Below are 18,078 nucleotides of genomic sequence, written 5' to 3' on the forward strand. Positions count from 1 at the left end.
GGAAAAATCTCGCGATATCTCCCATTCAGACACGCATCGCGATCTCGCGAGATTCCCTTTCCTTTTTTCTTTTTCCCCTCACGCCCTCCTCCTCCCTTCCGCCCTCCCGCCAGGCCAAATGTCGCGAGATCTCCCATTGAGTCGAACTGCGATATCGCGAGATCTCTCTCCTCCTTCCCCGTTTCAAGCTCTCCCCTCACACCAAGTCTCGCGAGAGCCCTGGGCGTCTGAATGGGCGCTCTCGCGAGAGTTCAGCCCGCCCCTCTTCTTTCTCGCCCTCTCCACAGGCGAAGTATCGCGGGTTTGTGACGCTTCCCTATGAGCGCTCTGGAGATGTTTTAGTCCGCGCCTTCCTCCTACACTCTCTCCCGCCTCCTCCATGCCTTCCTCCGCCTCCCTCATCCCCCTCCGATTTCTCGCGAGATTGTACCCCTTCTCCGCTGGAGCTCTCGCGAGATTTGAACACCCCCACGACCTGAGGCTTTTCTCTCAACCCCGCCTCCTTCCCGCTCTATACGCAGATCTCGCGAAATTGCCTGTATCAATAGGAGTTCTCGCGAGATTTTCCCCCCGCCTATCCCCTCCTCCCCACTCTTCCCCCTGCTCCAAATCTCGCGAGACCGCAGGGCATCTCCGTGGGAGATCTCGCAAGATTTTACCCCCCTCCTTCAATGCTCTCCCGACTCTCGCGAGACTCTCAAACCTTCGATAAGGAAACTCTCGCGAGATTTCACTGCTCCCCCACTGTCCCTTTTTCAGATCTCGCGAGATTTAAAGTGAGGGGAGGCAGCCAGGTCGGGGCCGCTGATGACCACGCCCAATTGTGGGCGTGACTTCGACAAAGAAGGAGTGGCCAAGCCGTGACGTCTTCCGCTTGTTCTCACTTCCGGTGTGGAGGCCGCCATCTTAAACAACGGGAGACCCTTGTGCGCCGCCATCTTGGCTGCTGGCCCCCCCATGGTGTGCCCGGGCGTCCCATATCTCATTTGCATCTCATTTGCATGGTGTTTGTACCTCATTTGCATCTCGACGTTTGGTATTTAGTGAGTTCCCACCTGCCCAGCTCACCTGGGCACCCCGAACCCACCTGACCTCCCCAAGCTCCGCCCACTTTGTGGTTCACCCCTCATTTGCATCTCATTTGAATAACATTTGCATCTCATTTGCAGCTCTTTAGTCAATTTTTCCCAATTTTCACACAAATTCTCCTCAAATTCCAATATTTCCGACTAAATCCCCCAAACCTTAAAAAATTCCACCAAAATCCACCCAGGTTTTACCCAAATTTTCCCAAAACTGAAAAATTCTCCCCGAATTTCCCCAAAAAATGCTCAAAATCCTCCCAAAAATCCTCCTAAATATCCACTCAAATTTCCCCCAATTTCCACCCAAAAATCCCCCAAAATTTCCCGAAATACACCCAAAGTCACCCCAATTTTCACCCCAAATCTCCCCCAATTTTCCGAATTTCCACCCAAAAATACCAATTTTTCCTGAAATTACCCAATATCACCACAAATTTCCTGAAATCCACCCAAAATCACTCAAATTTTCCCCCCAATTCCCCAAAAATTTACCCAAAATCCTCCCAAAAATCGTTGTAAAAATTCACCCAAAGCCACCCAAAATCTCCCCAAATTTCCTTAAATTCCCTAAATTTTCACCCCTGATCTTCCCAAATTTCCCAATTTCCACCCAAAACCGCCAATTCCACCAAAATTCCATCAAAATTCCACCAAAATTCCACCAAATTTTTATTTTCCGCCATTTTATGCCTGAAGTGGGCGTGGTTTCCCCGAGAGGGGGCGTGGTTTCTATGAGGGGGCGTGGTCTGCCCCTGGCTCCGCCCACTCGAGCCGCCATTCGTCCACGGCCAGGAGGGGGCGTCGCACGTCCCAACCCGCGGCCTCCAATCCTGCAGGGGGCGCCATGACAGTGAGAGCCCCACCCGGAAGTGCCTACCCGGAAGTGCCGACCCGGAAGTGCCAACCCGGAAGTGCCAACCCGGAAGTGGCAGCAGCCCCAAATCACCACAGAAATTCCCCATTTAACCACCAAAAAAACCCCAAAAATAAATTTTTACCCCCAAAATTCCTATTTTAACCACAAAAATTCCCATTTAAAACCCCAAAAAATCCAATTTTTAACGGCAAAAATTCCCATTTAAACTCCCAAAAAATCCAATTTTTAATGGCAAAAATTCCCATTTAAAACCCTAAAAAATCCCATTTTTAATGGCAAAAATTCCCGTTTAAACCCCCAAAAAATCCCATTTTTAATGGCAAAAATTCACGTTTAACCCCCCCAAAAAAATCCCATTTTTAAGGGCAAAAATTCCCGTATAAACCCCCAAAAAATCCAATTTTTAACGGCAAAAATTCCCATTTAAACCCCCAAAAAAATCCCATTTTTAACGGCAAAAATTCCCATTTAAAACCCTAAAAAAATCCCATTTTTAACGGCAAAAATTCCCATTTAAACCCCTAAAAAATCGCATTTTTAACGGCAAACCTTCCCGTTTAAACCCCCCAAAAAATCCCCTTTGAACCAAAAAAAAACTCCAAAAAAATCCCATTTTAACCCACACAAAAATTCCCAAAATATTCCCCAAAAAATCCCATTTGAAACTCCTCCAAAAAAGTTCTAAGCCCAAAAAAAATCCCACAAAAATTCTATTTTGACCATAAAAATTCCTCTTTAACCCCAAAAAAAATCCCCAAAAGATCCCATTTAAACCCCAGAAAATCATGAAAATTCCCATTTTAACCTCCCAAATTTCGCCAAAAAAAATTCTCAAAACGTTTCCCAAAATCCCCCAAAATTCCCGAATGGCGACAAATCCAAGATTTCCCAAATTTTAGCAAAGTTGCAGAGATTTCACCCAACATTGCACAAATTTTACCAAAATTCAAAATATCCGCCTGAAAATTCCCCAAATTCCCCTCAAATCCCTCCCGAAATTCCCAAAATTCCAACCCGGAAATGCCACCGGAAATGACGTCATTAGGCACTGGAAGATGAACCCCGGAAGTGAGTTAGAGACAAAAAAAAAACCAAAACAGGAAGCAGGAAAAAAAACCTGGAAGCGAGACAGGAAGTGACGCAATAACCAGAACAGGAAGTGGGGAGGCCCGAAGTTGTTTGAGCAGAAAGAACCGAAACCGGAAGCAGGAAGTGGAACCCGGAAGTGAACCGGAAGTGGGGTTTTTTGAGGCACCAACCTCGCAGGAGGGCGGGGCCGAGGTCCCGGAAGAGCCGCGAGGTCTCGGCCAGGACCCCCCAGGGAACCGCGCCCGGCGCTGCCCCGGGGGAGACACAAAATGCACAAAATTCACCCCAAAGTCCCGTTTTAACCCAAAAAAATCCCCCCAAAAAAATCCCATTTTAACCCCAAAATCCCATTTTAACCTGTAAAAAATTCCCCAAAAAAACCTCATTATAACCCCCAATATTCCCATTTTAAGCACAAAAAAAAAAGAGAAAAAAATCCCATTTTAACCCCAAAAATCCCAAAAAAACACCCCATTTTAACCCCCAAAATTTCCATTTTATCCCCAAAAAAATCCCATTTTAAACCCAAAAAATCCCCCAAAAAATCCCATTCTAAGCACAAAAAAATAGGAAAAAAAAATTCCCATTTTAACCCAAAAAACCCCACATTTTAACCTCCAAAATAGGAACAAAAATCAAACCCCCATCATTTTAACAAAAAAAAAAAAAAGGAAAAAAATCCCATTTTTACCCCAAAAAAATCCCCAAAAAATCCCCATTTTAACCCCCAAAAATCCAAAAAATCCCCCATTTTAACCCCCAAAATTGCCATTTCAAGCACAAAAAAACAGGGAAAAAAATCCCATTTTAACCCAAAAACTCCAAAAAAACCCCCATTTTAACCCCCAAAATTTCCATTTTATCCCCAAAAAATCCCCAAAAAAATCCCATTTTAAACCCAAAAAATTCCCCCAAAAAATCCCCATTTTAAGCACAAAAAAATAGGAAAAAAATCAAACCCCCCCCCCATTTTAACAAAAAAAAAAAAAAGGAAAAAAATCCCATTTTTACCCCAAAAAATCCCCAAAAAACCCCCATTTTAACCCTCAAAAATCCAAAAAAAATTTCCCGATTTTAACCCCCAAAATTCCCATTTTAAACACAAAGAATTAGGAAAAAAATCCCATTTTAACCCTAATAAATCCCCCCAAAAATCCCATTTTAAGCACAAAAAATCCCAAAAAAGAAACCATTTTAACCCCCAAAAATCCCATTTTAACCCCCCAAAATCCCAAAGAAAATCCCATTTTAACCCCCAAAATTCCCATTTATCCAAAAAAATCCCAAAAAAAAATCCCATTTTAACCCCAAAAACTGCCCCCAAATATATCCCATTTAAACCCCAAAATCCCCATTTTAAGCGCTAAAAAATAAGAAAAAAATCCCATTTTAACCCCAAAAAATCCCATTTCAACTCCAAAATTCCCCAAAAACTGCCCCCAAATATATCCCATTTAAACCCCAAAATCCCCATTTTAAGAGCTAAAAAATAGGAAAAAAATCCCATTTTAACCCCAAAAAATCCCCAAAAAAATCCCATTTCAACCCCAAAATTCCTCAAAAAATCCCATTTTAACCCCCAAAATTCCCATTTTAAGCACAAAAAATTAGGAAAAAAATCCCATTTTCACCTGAAAAAATCCCAAAAAAATCCCATTTTAAGCGCCAAAAAATAGGAAAAAAATCCCATTTTAACTCCCAAAATTCCCATTTTGACCCCAAAAAATCCCCCCAAAAAATCCCATTTTAACCCCAAAATGCCGCAAAAAAATCCCCAAAAAAATCCCAAAAAAGAAACCATTTTAACCCGCAAAAATCCCATTTTAACCCCAAAAAAACCCATTTTAACCCCCCAAAATTCCCATTTTAACCAAAAAAATCCCCAAAAAAATCCCATTTTAACCCCAAAAACTCCCCCCAAATATATCCCATTTAAACCCCCAAAATCCCCATTTTAAGCACTAAAAAATAGGAAAAAAATCCCATTTTAACCCCAAAAAATCCCCCAAAAAAATCCCATTTTAAGCACAAAAAAATCCCATTTTAACCCCAAAAAATCCCCCAAAAATCCTATTTTAACACCCAAATTTCCCATTTTAACCACAAAAAAATGGGAAAAAATCCCATTTTTACCCCCAAAATTTCCATTTTAACCTGTAAAAAATTCCCAAAAAAACCCTCATTTTAACCCCCAAAATTCCCATTTTAAGCACAAAAAAAAAAGAAAAAAAATCCCATTTTCACCCCAAAAAAAAAAAAAAAAAATCCCATTTTAACCCCCAAAAATCCCATTTTAACCCCCACAATTCCCATTTTAAGCACTAAAAATTAGGAAAAAAAATCCCATTTTAAAACCAAAAAAATAGGAAAAGAATCCCATTATAACCCCAAAAAATCCCCCCAAATAAATCCCATTTTAACTCCCAAAATTCCCACTTTAACCACAGAAAAATCCCCAAAAAACCCCCATTTTAATCCCCAAAAGTCCCATTTTAAGCACTGAAAAATAGGAAAAAAAATCCCATTTTAACCCCAAAAAAATAGGAAAAGAATCCCATTATAACCCCAAAAAATCCCCCCAAAAAATCAAAAAAAAATCCCATTTTAAGCGCCAAAAAATAGGAAAAAAATCCCATTTTAACCCCAAAAATTCCCATTTTAACCCAAAAAAACCCCCAAAAAATCCAAAAAAATCCCATTTTAATCCCAAAAAATCCCCCAAAAATTCCCAAATTCCCCAAATTCCCAAATTTCCCAGAATTCCTCACGGCAGTTCCGGATCTTTCTCTGCAGGGGCTCCAATTTCCGGCCCAGGGGGGTCCCGGCGTCCATTGGGGGTCCCAGGAGCTGCTCCAGGATCAGGGCGTGGGCACAGCCCAGGATCGAGGCCTCGGGGGGGGCTCCCCGGCGCAGCCCCACCCCCACCCAGCCTGGGGACGGGAATTTGGGGTGAAAAGGGGGAAAATCGGGAAAAAACGGCGAAAAAATGGCGAAAATCGGAGAAAAAATGGCGAAAATCGGTGAAAAAATGGCGAAAATCGGAGAAAAATTGGCCCAAAAATGGCGAAAAAATGAGGAAAAAATGAGCTCAAAATTCACCCAAAATTTGGCCCCAAATTGACCTAAAATTCACCCAAAAATTACCTAAAATTTACAAAAAAATAATTTCAAAATAATCCAAAATTCACCAAAAAATCACAAAAAAAATAATCCAAAATTCACCAAAAAATCACCCAAAATTCACTCAAAATTCACCCAAAATACACAAAAATTTCACAAATAATTCACCAAAAACTCACTCCAAATCCACAAAAAATTCATCAAAAATTCACCCAAAAATTACCCAAAATTGACTCCAAATGCACCCAAAATTTGCAAAAAATTCATTTCAAAAGAACCTAAAATTCACAAAAAAATCACAAAAAAATCACCCAAATTCACCAAAAATTCACCCAAAATTCACCCAAAAATTACCCCTAAATTCACCAAAAATTCACTCAAAATACACAAAAATTTCACAAATAATTCACCAAAAACTCACTCCAAATCCACAAAAAATTCATCAAAAATTCACCCAAAATTACTAAAATTTCAAAGAAAAATCACAGAAAATCAGCCAGAAATTCCCTAAAGAATTCTTGAAAAAAATTCACCGACAATCAACTGAAGCAGCCCCAGCCCCACCCAGCCTGGGGACGGAAATTTGGGGTGAAAAAGGGGAAAATTGGGAAAAAACGGCGAAAAAATGGCGAAAATCGGAGAAAAAATGGCGAAAAAATGGCAAAAATCGGAGAAAAATTGGTGAAAAAATGGTGAAAATCGGACAAAAATTGGCCCCAAAATGGCGAAATTTGGAGAATAAATGAGCTCAAAATTCACCCAAAATTCACCTAAAATTTACCCAAAAATTACCCAAAATTGACTCCAAATGCACCCAAAATTTACAAAAAATTCATTTCAAAAGAACCTAAAATTCACCAAAAAAATCACAAAAAAATAATCCAAAATTCACCAAAAATTCATCAAAAATTCACTTAAATTCACCCCTAAATTCACCAAAAATTCACTCAAAATACACAAAAATTTCATAAATAATTCACCAAAAACTCACTCCAAATCCCCAAAAAATTCATCAAAAATTCAAAGAAAAATCACAGAAAATCAGCCAGAAATTCCCTCAAGAATTCTTGACAAAATTCACCCAAAATCAACTGAAGCAGCCCCAACCCCACCCAGCCTGGGGACGGAAATTTGGGGGGAAAAAGGGGAAAATTGGGAAAAAACGGCGAAAAAATGGCGAAAATCGGTGAAAAAATGGCGAAAAAATGGCGAAAATCGGACAAAAATTTGCCCCAAAATGGAGAAAAAATTATTAAAAATGAGCTCAAAATTCACCCAAAATTTGACCCAAAATTCACCTAAAATTCACCCAAAAATCACCCAAAATTTGGAAAAAAAACAATTTCAAAATAATCCAAAATTCGCAAAAAAATCACAAAAAAATCACCCAAAATTCACCAAAAATTCACCCAAAATTCACTTAAAATACACAGGAATTTCACAAATAATTCACCAAACACTCAGCAAAAATATACAAAAAATCACCCAAAATTTCACCCAAAAACACCACAAAAAATTACTAAAAATTCAAAGAAAAATCACAGAAAATCAGCCAAAAAATTACCAAAAAATTCTTGACAAAATTCACCCAATATCCACTCAAAATTCCAACCTGGGACTGTGAAATTTGGGGTGAAAAGGGGAAAATTGGCAAAAAACGGCGAAAAAATGGTGAAAAAATGAGAAAAAATGAGCTCAAAATTCACCCAAAATTTGACCCAAAATTCACAAGAAAATAATGAAAAATGTACCAAAAATTTGCAAACGTTCACTCAAAATCCACCAAAAATTCACCCAAAATTCATGAAAAATTCACAAAAAATCACCCAAAATTTAGAAAAAATAACACCCAAAATTCAGCCCACATTCACCAGAAATTCATGAAAAATTCACCCAAAAATCACCAAAAATTCATGAAAAAATTCATGAAGAATTAACCAAAAAATCACAAAAAAATCAGTCAAAATTCACCCAGAAATCACCAAAAATTCAAAGAAAAATCGCAGAAAAATCACCAAAAAAATCACCAAAATTCACCTAAAAATAATCCAGAATTTAAAAAAAATTAGTGAAGAATTAACCAAAAATTCACCAAAATATCAGTCAAAATTCACCAAGAAATCACCAAAAATTCAAAGAAAAATCCCCGAAAAATCACAAAAAAATCACCCAAAATTCACGAAAAATTCATGAAGAATTAACCAAAAAATCACCAAAAAATCAGTCAAAATTCAATCAAAAATCACCAAAAACTCAAAGAAAAATCACAGAAAAATCACCAAAAATTTACAAAAAGTCACCCAAAATTCACAAAAAAATCACCCAAAGTTCATGAAGAATTAACCAAAAAATCACAAAAAATCAGTCAAAATTCACCCAGAAATCACCAAAAACTCCAAGAAAAATTGCAGAAAAATCGCCAAAAAATCAGTCAAAATTCACCCAGAAATCACCAAAAACTCAAAGAAAAATTGCAGAAAAATCACCAAAAAATCAGTCAAAATTCACCCAGAAATCACCAAAAACTCCAAGAAAAATTGCAGAAAAATCGCCAAAAAATCACCCAGAATTCACAAAAAATTCATTAAAAATTAACCAAAAAATCACCAAAAAATCAGTCAAAATTCAAAGTAAAATCGCAGAAAAATCACCAAAAAAATCACCAAAAATTTACCAAAAAATCACCCAAAATTCACCAAAAAAATCATTAAAAAATCCCCCCTTATTTCCAAAAAATCCACACAAAATCTCCCCCAAAATTTATAAAAAAATCTTTAAAAATCTCACATTTTGGGTCCTTTTTTATCCCAAAATTTACAATTTTTTTTCTCCAAAATTTTGGATTTTTTTCCCAAAATTTTGGATTTTTTTCCCAAAATTTAGGAATTTTTTTTCCCAAAATTTTGGATTTTTTTCCCAAAATTTTGGATTTTTTTTTCTTTTTCCCCCCAAATTTTGGATTTTTTCTCACTTTGGGAGGGGCGGATGACGACGATGTAATCGGGGCTGCCGCATTCCAGAGCTTTCCGCAGCTCGGCCTCGCTGAAAAATGGGAATAAAAAATCCCAAAATTGGGAAAAATATTTTAAAAATCTACAAAATTCCCACAAAAATCCCGAAAATTAAAAAAAAAAAAAATTCAAAAATTCCCCCTTAAAAATCCCAAAATTTCAAAAAATTCCCCTAAAAAAATCCCCAAATTCCCACAAAATTTTAAAAATCCCAAATTCCCCCAAAATTCCTACCAATAATTCCCAAATTGCCCAGAATTTCCCCTTAAAAATTCCTTAAAATTGCCCTAAAAAAATTCAAAATTCCCACAAAAATTCCCAGAAATTTCTCCCCAATTCCCCCAAAAAATCCCAATAAATTCCCTTTAAAATAAAAAAAATTCTCCCAAATTTCTCCAAAATTTCCCAAAAAATTTCCCCAAAAAATCCCCAAAAATCCCCAAATTTTACCAAAATTCCCAAAAAATCCCCCAAAATTTTAATTAACAAAATTTGTACAAAATTTTTAAAACTTCCCCCAAAAGGTAAAAAATAAAATCCCAAAATTGCCCCAAAAATTTAAAAATAATCCCCACAAAACTATTTTAAAAAATCCTTAAAATTGCCCTGAAAAAATTCAAAATTCCCATAAAAATTCTCACAAATTTCTCCCAAATTCCCCCAAAAAAATCCCAAAAATTCCCTTAAAAAATCAAAAAAAATTCCTTTAAAAATCCAGAAAAATCCCTTAAAAAATAAAAAAAATCCCTTAAAAAATCCCCAAAAATTCCATTAAAAAATCGCAAAAAAATCCTTAAAAAAATCAAAAAAATTCCCTTAGAAAATAAAAAAAATTCCCTTAAAAAAATCCCAAAAAAATCCCCAAATTTTATCCAAATCCCCCAAAATTCTGCAAAAAAATCCCAAAAATACTCCAGAAATTTGCCCCAAAAATTCCCAAAAAAATCCCCCAAAAATTCCCTCAAATTCCCCCAAAGAATTCCCAAGAAATCAAAAAAATCCCAAAATATTCCAGAAATTCCCCTCCAAAATCCCCCAAAAATCGCTTTTAAAAGCCCCAAAATCCCCCAAAAAATCCCTGAAAATTTCCTAAAAAATCCTCAATCCTCCAAATTCCCCCAAAAAAACCAAAAATTCCAAAAAAATCCCAAAATATTCCAGAAATTCCCCTCCAAAATTCCAAGAAAATCCCCCAAAAATCGCCTTAAAAAGCCCCAAAATCCCCCCAAAAATCCCAAAAAATTTCCCAAAAAATCCCAAATCCTCCAAATTTCCTAAAAATTCCCAAAATTCCCAAAAATCCCAAAAAAACCCCAAAATATTCCAGAAATCCCTCTCCAAAATCCCCTAAAAATCCCCCAAAAATCACCTTAAAAAGCCGCAAAATCCCCCAAAAAATCCCTGAAAAATCCCAAAAAATCCCAAATCGTCCATAATTCCCAAAAATTCCCAAAAATTCCCCAAAATTCCCCCAAAATAAAAAAAATTCCCAAAAAATCCCAGAAATTCCCCTCCAAAATTCCAAGAAAATCCCCAAAAAATCGCCTTAAAAAGCCCCAAAATCCCCCAAAAAATTCCCAAAAAATCCCAAAGTCTCCAAATTTCCTAAAAATTCCCAAAATTTCCCAAAATTCCCAAAAATTCCCAAAATTCCCGCATTCCCCTCACCTGCTCGCCAGCAGCTCCAGGGGCGCCCCCAGGTGCAGCCGCAGGCGGGACCCCAACCCTGGGGGGGGGAAAAGCGGTGACGTCATCGGGTGTGGAAATGGTGACGTCATCCAGTTGTGACTCGGTGACGTCATCGGGTGTGAGCCCCAAATCCCCCCCAGGTGTTCCAGGTGGGTCCAGGTGACCTCAAAGTGACCCCAATGTCCCCAGGTGACCCCAATGTCCCCAAAATGTCCCTCCAAGTGTCCCAAATGTCCCCCAGATCCCCACCCCAGGTGTTCCCCAGGTGTCCCCAAATGTCCCCAAATCCCCCCCAGGTGACCCCAAAACCTCCCCAGGTGTATCCAGGTGTCCCCAGGTGACCCCAAAAAGGTCCCAAAATCCCCCCAGGTGACCCCAAATCCCCCCCAGGTGTCCCCAGGTGTCCCCAATTTCCCCCAAATGTCCCCAAATCCCCCCCAGGTGTGCCCAGGTGACCCCAAAGCCCTCCCGGGTTTGTCCCAGGTGTCCCAGGTGTCCCCAAATTCCTCCCAGGTGACCCAAAATTCCACCCAAGTGACCCCAAATGTCCCCAGATCCTCTCCAGGTGTGTCCAAGTGACCCCAAGTTCCCCAAAATCTCCCTCAGGTGTCCCAGGTGTCCCCAAATTCCTCCCAGCTGTGTCCAGGTGACCTCAGGTGTCCCCAAATGTCCCCAAATTCCCCCCAAACATCCCCAGATCCCCCCAGGTGTCCCCAAAACCTCCCCAGGTGTCCCCAAATGTCCCCAGGTTCCCAAATCCCCCCCAGGTGTCCCCAAATCCCCCCAGGTGTCCCCAAACCCCCCAGGTGACCCCAAATGTCCCCAAAATCTCCCTCAGGTGTCCCCAAATGTCCCCAAATCCCCCCCAGGTGTCCCCAAATCCCACCCAGGTGTCCCCAAATGTCCCCAAAACCTCCCTCAGGTGACCCCAAATGTCCCAAAAATCCCCCACAGGTGACCCCAAATGTCCCCAAATGTCCCCAAATCCCCCCCAGGTGACCCCAAATCCCCCTCAGGTGTCCCCAAATGTCCCCAAATGTCCCAAACCCCCCCGGTGTCCCCACCTGGCAGCAGGGGCTCCCTCGGGTTCACCTGCTCAGGCCTGGGCACCTCCAGCTTGGCCCCGCCCACTCCCGGACAAGCCACGCCCCTTTCCCCTGCAGCCCCGCCCCCTCGGAGAGCCCAGCCAATGGCGAGGCGGAGGCGGGGCCTGTTCAGGGAGGTCAGGGTGAGGGAGCCAATGGCGGCCAGGTTGAAGGTCAGGTGACCAATCAGGAGGAGGACGAGGGTGGCCCAGGTGAGGCTGGAGAGGGAAAGGGGCGTGGCCAGGTGAGGGGGGACACGCCCACTTTGAAATAAACCACGCCCACTTGAAAAAACCACACCCACATACAGTTAAACCACGCCCACCTCACCGCAAGTATCATTGCATATTTTGGCCCCGCCCCCTTTCCCCAAGCCCCTCCCCATTCCCATCCCACCTCTTTAAGCCCCTCCCCTTTAAGCCCCACCCATTCCCCTAAACCCCTCCCCTTTAAGCCCATCCCACTTTCCAACCCCGTTGGAAGCCCCACCCCTTTTCAAACTTAAGCCACGCCCCTTTCCACCCAGCCACACCCACTAAAAAGGCCATGACCAATTAAAACCCCACCCTTGAAGCTCCTCCCCCTTTAAGCCACGCCCCTTTCAAAAGCCACACCCACTACTTGATGCTCCTCCACCTTAGGCCACGCCCCTTTTGTTTTAATTAGCTAATTTCCTCCTTTAATTAGGCCCCACCCCCTCCATGTCAGGCCCCTCCCTTTTCTCCCTAATGCCCCGCCCCCTTGGTCACACAATTTGCATAGCCCCGCCCATTACTTAAGCCCCGCCCCTTACCATGGCCGCCCGTCCAAAAGTGGGAGGAGCAACAGCGACAGCAACAGCCCCGCCCCGTTCACCAGCGTCTCCTGCCCAGTACAAACCAGTACAAACCAGTATAAACCAGTACAAACCAGTATAAACCAGTACAAACCAGTATGCCGTCCTTGGCGGCCATTTTAGATAACTCACTTGGTGGCGGCCATCTTGGATTACATTATTTGGCCGCCATCTTGGATTGCTAGCTCATTTACCACTCCAAACCCGTACAAACCAGTACAAACCAGTATAAACCAGTAAAAACCAGTATGGACTTGTATGGATTTGTATGGACCAGTATAAAACCAGTAAAAACCAATATGCAATCCTTGGCGCCATCTTGGATAATCCACATGGCGGCCATTTTGGATCGGTAGCTCTCTTAGTGATACAAACCAGTATAAACCAGTATAAACCGTACAAACCAGTATGAACCAGTATGGATTGTCCTGATCCCCTCCAGTCCCATCCTTGGCGGCCATCTTGGATTATGTTATTTGGCCGCCATCTTGGATTGATAGCTCATGTACCACTCTAAACCAGTACGAACCAGTACAAACCAGTACAAACCAGTATAAACTCATCCCAGTCCCCTCCCAGCGCCCTCCCAGTATAAACCAGTGCTCCCAGTCCCACCCGGCTCCCGATCCTTGGCAGCCATTTTGGATAACTCACTTGGTGGCCATCTTGGATTGCATTATTTGGCCGCCATCTTGGATTGATAGCTCATTTAGCACTCTAGACCAGTATAAACCAGTACAAACCAGTACAAACTCATCCCAGTCCCCTCCCAGCGCCCTCCCAGTATAAACCAGTGCTCCCAGTCCCACCTGGCTGCTGTCCTTGGCGGCCACGTCGGCCACGTTGTCCCGCCGGGCCTGGTGCACGGCCAGGGCCGCCCTGGTGGCGCCGCCGGCCACGCCCACCACGCACTGAAACCAGTACAGACCAGTATAAACCAGTATGGACCAGTATAAACCAGTATGGACCAGTATAAACCAGTATGGATGAGTATAAACCGGTTTAACCCAGTTTAAAAGGAAAACAATGGTATAAACCAGTATGGACCAGTATGGACCAGTATAAACCAGTTCGGACCAGTATAAACCAGTTTAAACAGAGAAAAAAAGGTATAAGCCAGTATAAACCAGTATAGACCAGTATACACCAGTATGGACTGGTTTAACCCACTCTAAATGCGTCACCAGTATAAACCAGTGTCATCAACCCCCCATTGAGATTTATAACATTGGGTTTGGTGCATTATTCCCACTTGGCTCTCATACCCTGCCAGTATAAACCAGTACAAACCAGTACACCAGTATAACTCCCATCCCCTCCCACACCCTCCAGTATAAACCAGTTCATCCCACTGGTCCCTCCCATCCAGTTGTCCCGTCACGCCAGTGTAAAGCCGTACCGCCACGTCCCACCACCACTGAATACCCAGTTCCAAACCAGTATAAACCAGTATAAACCAGTATACATAGGTTTGGGCATTCCACTGGCTCCTGATCCCTCCCAGTATAAACCAGTAACCTCCCAGTTCCCTCCCAGTTTATCCCAGTCCAAACCAGTATAAACCAGTAACCTCCCAGTTCCCTCCCAGTATAAACCAGTTCATCCCACTTCCCTCCCAGTTTGTCCCAGTTCCATCCCAGTCCATCCCAGTATAAACCAGTATAAACCAGTATAACCCAGTTCCCTCCCAGTTTATCCCAGTCCCCTCCCAGTATAACCCAGTATAACCCAGTTCCCTCCCAGTCCCACCCTGGCCGCGGCCGCCATGACCAGGAGGGCGGGGCCAAAGCTCAGCCAATAGGGAGCGAGGATTTCCAGCACCAGGGCGACGTCATTGAGGAGATCGGCCACAAACCTGGGAGAAAGGGGCGGGGCTTGTCTTTCTTTGGAGTTGTGGGCGTGGCCTGCCCATAAATGGCCACGGAAGGGCGGGGCTTGGGGATTTGGTGCTATATATGGTAATGGAGGGGCGGGGCATAGGTGGGAGTGGCCAAATATGGAAAAAGGGGCGGAGATTGAGGTGAGGGTGGGGCGTGATGCCTTATATGACAAGGGTGGGGGCGTGGCCTGGCCATATATGGGAAAGGGGGTGGAGCTTAAATTCTGCCGCCATATATGGCAAGGAAGGGGCGGAGCTTAAGAATGGCAGCCTATTACTATATATGGAAAATGGGCGTGGCTTAGAAACAGTGCCTTATTTGGGAAAGGGGGTGGAGTTTAAATTCTGCCGCCATATATGGCAAGGAAGGGGCGGAGCTTAAGCTTGCCATACAATAAACATATATGGAAAAGGGGCGTGGCTTAGAAGCAGTGCCTTATATGGTAAAAAGAGAGGGGTGGGCTTAAGTGGGTGTGGCCATATATGGGAAAAGGGGCGGGGCCTCACCGCCATTGCTTGGCCTCACAGTCCAGGTGGCTCCTGGGGGAGGGAAACCAGTATGGACCAGTATGGACCAGTATAAACCAGCAGGGGCATCTCAGTCCATCCCAGTCCATCCCAGTTCCTCCCAGTTAATGCCCAATCCCCTCCCAGTCCTTCCCAGTTTATCCCATTCCCTTCCCAGTACATCCCAGTTTGTCCCAGTTCCCTCTGAGTCCCTCCCAATCCATTCCCAGTTCATCCCAGTATAACCCAGTTCCCTCCCAGTCCCTCCCAGTTCCATCCCAGTCCATCCCAGTTATATCTCCCAGTCCATTCCAGTATATCCCAGTTTCCCAGTCCCTCCCAGTCCATTCCCAGTCCATTCCCAGTCCATCCCAGTTTATTCCCAGTCCATCCCAGTTTATCCCAGTCCATTCCCAGTTCTCCCAGTATCCCAGTCCATCCCAGTATTCCCAGTTTCATTCCCGATTTATCCCAGTCCTCCCAGTTACCCCAGTCCATTCCCAGTATATCCCAGTATGTCCCAGTTTATTCCAGTCCCTCCCAGTTATCCACTTCAGTCCTCCCTCCCAGTCCATTCCCAGTTTATCCCAGTCCATCCCAGTTCCCTTGCAGTACATTCCCAGTAAATCTCAGTCCTCCCAGTTACCATATCCCAGTTTTCCAGTTCTCCCAGTATAACCCAGTTCCATTCCCAGTCATCCCAGTTCCTATCCCAGTCCTCCCAGTCCATTCCCAGTTTTCCAGTATACCCAGTATATCCCAGTCCCTCCAGTCCCCAGTCCATCCCAGTCATTCCCAGTATATCCCAGTATATCCCAGTTCCCTCCCAGTCCATTCCCAGTTTTCCAGTCACCCAGTCATCCCAGTCCTCCCAGTCCATTCCAGTTTATCCCAGATATCCCAGTTTTATCCCAGTCCATTCCCAGTTATCCCAGTTCATTCCCAGTCCACTCCCAGTCCATCCCAGTATATCCCAGTCCATTCCCAGTATATCCCAGTCCATTCCCAGTCCGCCCCAGTCTCACCCCTGCAGCCACACGAAGCCGATCCTGGTCACGATCCCGACCCCGTCTGAGGGAACCAACGGGAAAATTCCGGGAATGCCGGGAAATTTGGGAATTCTGGGATGGAATTTTGGGAATTCTGGGATGGAATTTTGGGAATTGGATGGGAATTTTTTTTGAATTTTGGACTGGTTTTTTTGGGAATTTTTTTGGGAATTTTTTTGGGAAATTTTTTTTGATCTTGCAGGAATTTGGTGGGGGAAAATTTTTGGGGAATTTTTTGGGATTTTTTGGGATTTTTTTTTAATTCTTTATTTTAATTTTTTGGGCGATTTTTAGGGTTTTTTTTATTATTTTTCATTTGGAGAATTTTGGGGATTTTTGAATTTTTCTAATTTTGGAATTTTGTGGGAATTTTTGTGGATTTTTGGGGAATTTTTGGAATTTTTGTAACTTTTTTGGGAATTTTTGGGATTTTTTTAGGGAAGTTTTAGGGATTTTTTTAAATTTCTGGGGATTTTTAGGGAATGTTTGGGATTTAGTTTTGGGGGGATTTTTTGGGGAATTTTTGATTTGGGGGAATTTTTGGATTTTTTGAGATTTTTGGGATTTATTTTTTTTAATTTTGGGGGGGAAATTTTTGGGATTTTTTGGAATTTTTCAGGAACTTTAGGGGAATTTTTGGGGATTTTTTTTGAATTTTGGGAATTTTTTTGATTTTTGTGGGAATTTTTTGGAATTTTTGGGAATTTTTGGGGCCGTTCCCACCTCGCAGGAGCCAGGTGAGCGCGGCCCCGGTGACGGAGGCGGAGCCGTCGCCGACCCCGACGGCCTCGAGCACGGCCCGGGCGGAGAGAGAGGAGCAGAGCGAGGAGCAGAGGGCCTGCAACCAGTACAGACCAGTATGGACCAGTATGGACCAGTATGGACCAGTATAAACAAAAAAAACCCGGTAAAAATCCATAAAAATCCATAGAAACCAGTACAGACCAGTATGGACCAGTATGGACCAAAAAAACCCGGTAAAAATCCGTAAAAATTCATAGAAACCAGTATAAACCAGTATGGACCAGTATGAACCAGTATAAACAAAAAAAACCCGGTAAAAATCCATAAAAATCCATAGAAACCAGTAAAACCAGTATGGACCAGTATGGACCAGTATAAACAAAAAAAACCCGGTAAAAATCCGTAAAAATTCATAGAAACCAGTACAAACCAGTATGGACCAGTATGGACCAGTATAGACCAGTATGGACTGGTATGAACAAAAAAAACCCGGTAAAAATCCATAAAACCAGTATAAACCAGTATAAACCAGTACAAACCAGTACAAACCAGTCCAAACCAGTACAAACCAGTATCCCCAGTACCTGCAGGCTGTCCCAGTCCATTCCCAGTACAAACCAGTCCAAACCAGTACAAACCAGTATAACCAGTATAACCCAGTACCTGCAGGCTGTCCCAGACCCATTCCCAGTACAAACCAGTCCAAACCAGTACAAACCAGTATAAACCAGTACAAACCAGTCCAAACCAGTACAAACCAGTATAAACCAGTATCCCCAGTACCTGCAGGCTGTCCCAGCCCCATTCCCAGTCCAAACCAGTACAAACCAGTATAAACCAGTACAAACCAGTACCTGCAGGCTGTCCCAGCCCCATTCCCAGTACAAACCAGTACAAACCAGTACAAACCAGTACAAACCAGTACCTGCAGGCTGTCCCAGCCCCATTCCCAGTACAAACCAGTACAAACCAGTACAAACCAGTATCCCCAGTACCTGCAGGCTGTCCCAGCCCCATTCCCAGTCCAAACCAGTATAAACCAGTACAAACCGTACCTGCAGGCTGTCCCAGCCCCATTCCCAGTACAAACCAGTACAAACCAGTACAA

The 18,078-nt window shown here is 42.8% G+C and overlaps 1 protein-coding gene across 1 annotated transcript; it reads right to left on the bottom strand.

Annotated features, from left to right (window-relative positions):
• Positions 1-1,730: 1,730 nt before the first annotated feature.
• On the bottom strand, positions 1,731-17,575 carry RUSF1 (RUS family member 1). Its single transcript, XM_064701615.1, has 13 exons — positions 17,555-17,575; positions 16,950-17,064; positions 16,203-16,248; positions 15,178-15,210; positions 14,541-14,646; positions 13,601-13,702; positions 12,750-12,820; positions 11,936-12,174; positions 10,851-10,908; positions 9,143-9,213; positions 5,820-5,981; positions 3,222-3,299; positions 1,731-1,915 (listed from the first exon to the last, which is right to left on the bottom strand). Exons 1-13 carry the CDS (start codon positions 17,573-17,575, stop codon positions 1,815-1,817), a joined length of 1,203 nt encoding a protein of 400 aa, XP_064557685.1. The 3' UTR covers positions 1,731-1,814.
• Positions 17,576-18,078: the final 503 nt, after the last annotated feature.

The sequence above is a fragment of the Zonotrichia leucophrys genome, unplaced genomic scaffold (genome assembly GCF_028769735.1).
Source record: "Zonotrichia leucophrys gambelii isolate GWCS_2022_RI unplaced genomic scaffold, RI_Zleu_2.0 Scaffold_984_18078, whole genome shotgun sequence".
NCBI classification, from domain to species: Eukaryota; Metazoa; Chordata; class Aves; order Passeriformes; family Passerellidae; genus Zonotrichia; species Zonotrichia leucophrys.